This window comes from Mytilus edulis, chromosome 8 (assembly GCF_963676685.1).
Source record: "Mytilus edulis chromosome 8, xbMytEdul2.2, whole genome shotgun sequence".
Lineage (NCBI taxonomy): Eukaryota > Metazoa > Mollusca > Bivalvia > Mytilida > Mytilidae > Mytilus > Mytilus edulis.
In genome coordinates, this window is record NC_092351.1 from 83,057,111 (window position 1) to 83,063,767 (window position 6,657).

At 33.2% G+C, this 6,657-nt stretch overlaps 1 protein-coding gene across 1 annotated transcript in view; it reads left to right on the forward strand.

Annotated features, from left to right (window-relative positions):
- Window positions 1–3,698, forward strand: part of LOC139486422 (ribonucleoside-diphosphate reductase large subunit-like) — a 38,685-nt gene extending 34,987 nt beyond the window's left edge. The window contains exons 18-19 of the mRNA XM_071271293.1: window positions 1,842–2,030; window positions 2,546–3,698. Of these exons, the coding sequence (XP_071127394.1) occupies window positions 1,842–2,030; window positions 2,546–2,758 (402 nt within the window). The 3' untranslated portion in view covers window positions 2,759–3,698. The remainder of the gene's footprint in view (window positions 1–1,841; window positions 2,031–2,545) is intronic.
- The last annotated feature ends 2,959 nt before the right edge of the window (window positions 3,699–6,657 follow it).

Below are 6,657 nucleotides of genomic sequence, written 5' to 3' on the forward strand. Positions count from 1 at the left end.
GGGGACATAAGTTGTGTTCTATAAATTCAGACTATTGCGTGCATTTAATGTTTCAATTTTGTCATTTTAGATTTAAATGCGATATTCAGAAAAATTCTGTTTCATTCATAAAAAAAAATTCAAATTGTGAGTTTTAATAACTTTGCAATAATTTCCGAATTTACAGTATGTATACCCCAAAAAAGTATTTTTACTGTATCTCGCTTATCTAAAAAAAAAAAAAAAAAATCACTGATAAAAAGTCAAATTACATTCTCACCTGCTTTTGTTCTTGTCAGCACTATTCTTTTTCTTTAGCTGCTAGCTAAATGCTGAATATGTTACAAAATTGTGTTAAACAAATAACAATATATCCAACTGAAACAAAATTTATTACTAACCAGAAATTTAATACCTGATCCAGTTCTGGAATAGGATAAGGCTTTTTCAGAGTTTACCAATCGAATGAATAAGTTGTCAACCTACAGACAAAACAACAGGGGGCAATAAACACCCATTTCTATTCCTGTTCATGGATATCAAATTTCGTGGTTTTGCCAAAGTCTGCATACAAGCCTATAGAATATTTGTTGTCCATTGAACATTTAATTTCATTGAGCTCAACTATTTCAGGAGTGTTTTCAATGTCTTCAAAGTCCCCGGAAAAAAAGCAAACATCATTGAAAACCTGTGTGATACCTATTTAAAATAAAAGATGAAAAAAATCTCAGAAATTGTTGCATTCATGCCAGTGACTCAATCATATCATACCACTTTTTCTGCCTTGTACATTTTTAATATAAATTGTTTGTGTATGAGGGTTTTGATTCCCTCCTCTAGGAGACAATTCAAATGATATCCTGGGGCAAAGTTGGACAGACTATCCTAAGTAACAAAGATTCAGTCAGAGTGGACTGTTTGCTATTGGTTACTAATATGTTTTTTTTTCACATATAAGAAAAAAATCTCAGATAGAAACTACTACAAAATCACAGCTATAAATATTGTTTTCATGCATTTCACCAACACACAAATGTTGCATTCTTTCATATTTAAGAATTGCTTTTCATCTTGATGAAATTCCAATTTAAAACTACATACCTGCATAATAAGTCACCTCCATCTGACTTTCACAGGACAAGGATTCCCTGACTATGACTTTTGTCTTGATGCACACCCCCTGGAAACAGGACACTCCCATACACATAAAGCAGTTCCTCTTGGACTCTGATCACTGCTCTTTCCTGTTGTATGGCAAACTTTGCAGCACTGTATACTACACGTCTCTTCCCACATGAGAAACCCCGACCGGCACATGTGTGTCAAGTTCTGTGGAGGACCTAATCGCACCATGGCCCTGTCCAAGCAAATACGATCCACTGCCGTAAGCACTCTTGATTGGCTTCTCACTTAATCCTTCAAGTTCATTTGATATTATTTGGCCAATAGATACATTAGACTCCCCTTTTACAATTTTGTTCTTGATTACCACAAGATCAAAATAAAAAACAACTCTACAGAACCACCGCGCCATGGTGGACAAAAACATTCAAGTCCTTTCTAACATCGATCTCTAAGCGCTGTACAGAGTCGGATCGAAAAATACAACTAATAACAAAATTAATGTTTTTTTACAGCAAAGCACCGCGGTGGGCGGAAAAAAAATAAAAAATTGTTTTCCAATTTTTTTTTTCTTCCCAATTCGGCAAAAGTTAGGGTCGGCGGATTCGTAAAACTAAAAATAAGATAACTATGGCCTAATGTAAGGTTTAAAATTTTTGGTGAATTAAATGTTGTAATTAAAGCTTCTTCCTTTTATAGCATAAATTTAATTCTCTAATTTAAAATATTTGAAATTATAGAATGTTGATGAAATCCCAGAAAAACTGAAGAATCTGTATAAGACTGTATGGGAAATATCACAGAAGACTATCATCAAAATGTCTGCCGACAGAGGTGCTTTTATTGACCAGAGCCAATCTCTCAACATTCATATTGCTGAACCAAACTACGGAAAATTGACCAGCATGCACTTTTATGCTTGGAAATTGGTAAGGATATGAAACCATGAAAATTTATGGACAAGTCTCCTTTCATCTGTGATGTTTAAAAAAAAAAATGAATTATGCTGGAAAGCAATTATTCCATTTTTGAAAAAAATCTGATGAATGTATCAAGATTATTTTACTGGAGATAAATTTTCCATATAACAGAGAAATCATTTTCTTATAGTTTCAAATTAAGGTATAAATGTGTTGTATGCGTTGTAACTCCAACTTGAAACTTAATACACTTATGAAAATGAGATAAGATAATTGTCAATGAGACAAAAGGATGTAGATGTTACTATAGGTTGCAGACAGCCTTCAACAATGAGCAAAATTCATATGCATAGCAAGTTATAAAAGGCAAAAATTACGAAAGTAAAACAATTAAAAAAAAAAAAAATGTTCATTTTTAGTTTGTAAATATGCACCAAATTATGTTGATTCAGATTTCATGGTTCACTGATCATGGAGTAGGACATAGTGTTATATTGATGCATATATATTTTCATATTTTACAGGGTTGTAAAACAGGAATGTATTATCTTAGAACCAAGGCAGCAGCCCAAGCAATTCAATTCACAGTCGATAAGAAAAAGCTGCAGCAGTCTTCCACAACTAAATCTGCCGAGAAATCAGAGTCAAAGACCGAAGGAGATAAACAAGACAACAACATGGCAGCTATGGCCTGCTCACTGCAGAACAAAGATGACTGTCTTATGTGTGGATCATAGTGTTATTCTTGTCAACTTTTGTCTGTCTGTCTCTCGTGTTCAACTTGTTGTCATTGTGTTCATGAACTCATTAGTGCAGAGAATAGTTTAGGTGATTTGCAATGTTAAAATTACAGTGAAACCTGTCAAAACCGAACTTCATCAGGACCAAAGTTTTTGTTTTGTTAAGTCAGACATTCAGTTTGATTAGGTTTACATCTCCTGTTTGATGTGACTACTTTTAAGAACATGTTTGGTTTAGACATGTTATTGGTTTATGCAGGATTCAGTTTAGCCAGGTTTCACTATATCTTGAATCTCGGTAGATATTGTTTCCAAACTACATTATAGTTTAAGATCTTGTAATGCCATACTATTCTCACTTATTAGTGCTCAACTTTAATCTTATTTGACTAAAAGTTGTATTGGTCAAAAATGAAATATTGTAATTATCGAGCTTTCTCCCTTTTCTAAATGTGTATAGGTGGAGAAATGGGCTTTTCTTCCAAAACTGTTCTTTTATGTATTTAAAATGCAGTGTTTAAAAAATATTTTCCAAAATCTGCTTTATCTTTCAGTTTATAATCATTTAGAAGGCAATACCTTTATTATTTGAGTAACAACAATTCTTAAGTTTTGGGGGGGAAATTTATTTTATTTAGGAGCTGGGCTGACCTAATGAACATTATACAAACTATTACTTCTGATGTTTGCGAAGGGGTCTCTCTTAAAATCATGTATGGTAGTTTCAAATTATTATTCATTAAATGAAACAAATTTGATATTTAATATTTTTAAATTATAAAAAATGGATGTGATTATATTGTTATGTTTGGTATAATTATGGAGTTTCTTAGGAATTACTGAAGTAATATGTTGTGTTAATATTCAGTTGCCATATACATGTGTCCTTTAATTGTAGTAATATTTATAGCTATTTATTAAATCAACTCAAACCACAGTTATTTAGTATTTTTATGTGCCACCAAAGAATTGTTGACAGGGACATATAAATGCTGGGCGTCCCTGTCAGTTTTTACAAGTTTGAAAAATAGGTGCTGATATTGAACTATTTTTTATGGCATTAAAAATATCAGTTATATAGGAAATTGCATTTGGTTTTGACAGATTAAACATGGGAACTATGTTTTTAGCTCACTTGGCGTCCATCATCGTTCACTTTAACAAAAATCTTCTCCTCTGAAACTACTGGGCCAAATTTAACCAAACTTGGCCACAATCATCATTGGGGTATCTAGGTATCTGTCCTGTGACCCAGCCAACCAACCAAGATGGCCACCATGGCTAAAAATAGAACATAGGGGTAAAATGCAGTTTTTGGCTTATATCTCTGAAACCAAAGCATTAAAAGCAAATCTGACATGGGGGTAAAATTGTTCATCGGGTCAAGATCTATCTGCCCTGAAATTTTCAGATGAATTGGACAGCCCTTTGTTGGGTTGCTGCCCCAGAATCGGTAATTTTAAGGAAATTTTGCCATTTTTAACCGGATTTTTGTGACAAAAATGTCGGTTATTGATTTGGGGATGTACAGTGGGCGGGCGGCAATCAAATGTTTCTGTGCATTAACTCATGAACCGTTCAGCCAAAGCTTTTAAAATTTTAATATGTTGTTACTGACAACTAAATGAAGGTCAAGTTCAATAATGGCAATTTTGACCTTTACCGTTCAGGAGTTATGGTTCTTGAAAGATTGGAAAATGGAGTTTCAAGTTTTGTCTGTGCATTTACGCATGAACTGTTCTAACAAAGCTTCCCAAATTTTAATATGTTGTAACTGATGACAAAATAGAGGTCAAGTTAAATAATGACGATTTTGACTTTCACCGTTCAGGAGTTATGGTTCTTGAAAAATGATGTTTCCAGTCGTGTCCGTGCATTTTCTCATGAACCATTCAACCAAAGCTTTTGAAATTTTTATATGTTGTTACTGGTGACAAAATACAGGTCAAGTTCAATAATGACAATTTGACTTTTACCGTTCAGGCGTTATGGTTCTTGAAAGATTGTAAAATGGCGTTTCCATTCACGTTGTTGCATTTACTCATGAACCATTCAATCTAAGCTTTTCAAATTTTAATATGTTGATACTGATGACAAAATGGAGGTCAAATTTGATATTGACGATTTTCACTTTCACCATTCATCAGTACTGGTTCTTGTGATATTGCCAGGACACAAATAAGTATTAATAAATCCGGTTTGCTGTCGTGACAGCCTGTTGTTAGTTATTATCTTGAATATTATTATAGATAGAGGTAAACTGTAAACAGCAATAATGTTCAGCAAAGTAAGATCTACAAACAAGTCAATATGACCAAAATGGTCAGTTGTCCCCTTAAGGAGTTATTGCCCTTTATAGTCAATTTTTCGTAAATTTTTGTTATCTTGTATAAAAATCTCCTGAAACTACTAGGACAAATTTAACTTAACTGGTCCACAATCATTAGGGTATGCCTGCGAATCAAGATGGCCAACATGGCTAAAAATAGTACATAGGGTAAAATGCAGTTTTTGGCTAAAATCTCAGAAATCAAAGCATTTAAAGCAAATCTGGCGAAGATAGATTTGTTCGTTAGTTCAGTCTATCTGCCCTGAAATTTTCAGACCAATCAGGCTGCCTGTTGTTGGGTTGCTGCCCAGGAATTGGTAATTTTGAGAAAATTTTGCAGCTTTTGGTTATCTTGAATATTATTACAGATACAGATAAACTAAATAGCAATAATGTACTGCAAAGTAAGACCTACACATAAGTCAACATGATCAAAATGGTCAATTAAGGTACGACATCAAAAGTTCAATGAAGGATAAAAAACCTAATTCACATAGTTTTTTCATTGACCCCCACCCCCCTCTTAACTGAATTTGGGAAAAATTGATTTACCTATATGGATATATGTAAAATCGATTTTGGATTAACAAAACTTGTATCAATGTTGACCCCCCCACCCCCAAACTATTTGATTTAAGTTTTTTATCCTACATCGATCTTTTGATGTTGTCCCTAACTCCTTAAGGTCCTTATAGTCAATTTTAAACAATTTCATAAATTTTGTAAATTTTTATTCGTTTATGATCTGCACATAGACCAAGATGAGCGACACAGGCTCTTTAGAGCCTCTAAGTTTATTTCTTGTTATAAAGGTTAACCAGTTGATTAGGGCAAGTGAGCTTCTCTCATCCCTGTTTTGCCAAACTTGGGCCCAATAATGACGAAATGCAAGTTTTGTCTATTTGGCTAGAAAAAAATCTGACATCAGCAAAAAAATTCAGAATGTTCAGCTTTAACAATTATCTATTTAAATCAAGATTGTCAGACCACTTCTTGTAGGAGTTATTGGCCTTGAATGATAAATTTTACTAATTATTTTACATTATATATCAGATACTCTAAGCAATAGATCTTCTTTTATTTGGTGTATGGAATGATTGTAAGGTGTACATGTCCAAATTACGGGTGTCGTGTAACCTTGACCTCATTTTCAAAAGTTTATTGCTCAATGTTAAGTTTGTGTCTGAATACTATAAGCAAGGTCAACTATATTTAATGCATATGTTGATTGCAAGGTGTACATGTCTCTGGCAGTGGTGTGTTCATCTTACCTTGACCATATTTTCATGGTTCTTTAGTCAATGTTTAGTTTTCCTGTAAAGTCAACTATATTTGGTGTATTGGCTGATTGTAAGGTTTACATGTATTTATATTCTGTTTGGTTTATCTGACTGTAGCCTTATTTTCTTGGATCATGTTAGATTTTTAGCAATACTTGCATTATAGTTATATTTTAAGACGATCAACATAAAATCAATGGTCAGGAAAGTGAGACATTTCGACATGTTCAATCATATTTTTTTTTGCCTTGCATGAACAAAATTATAATAGATAATTAAATAGACAA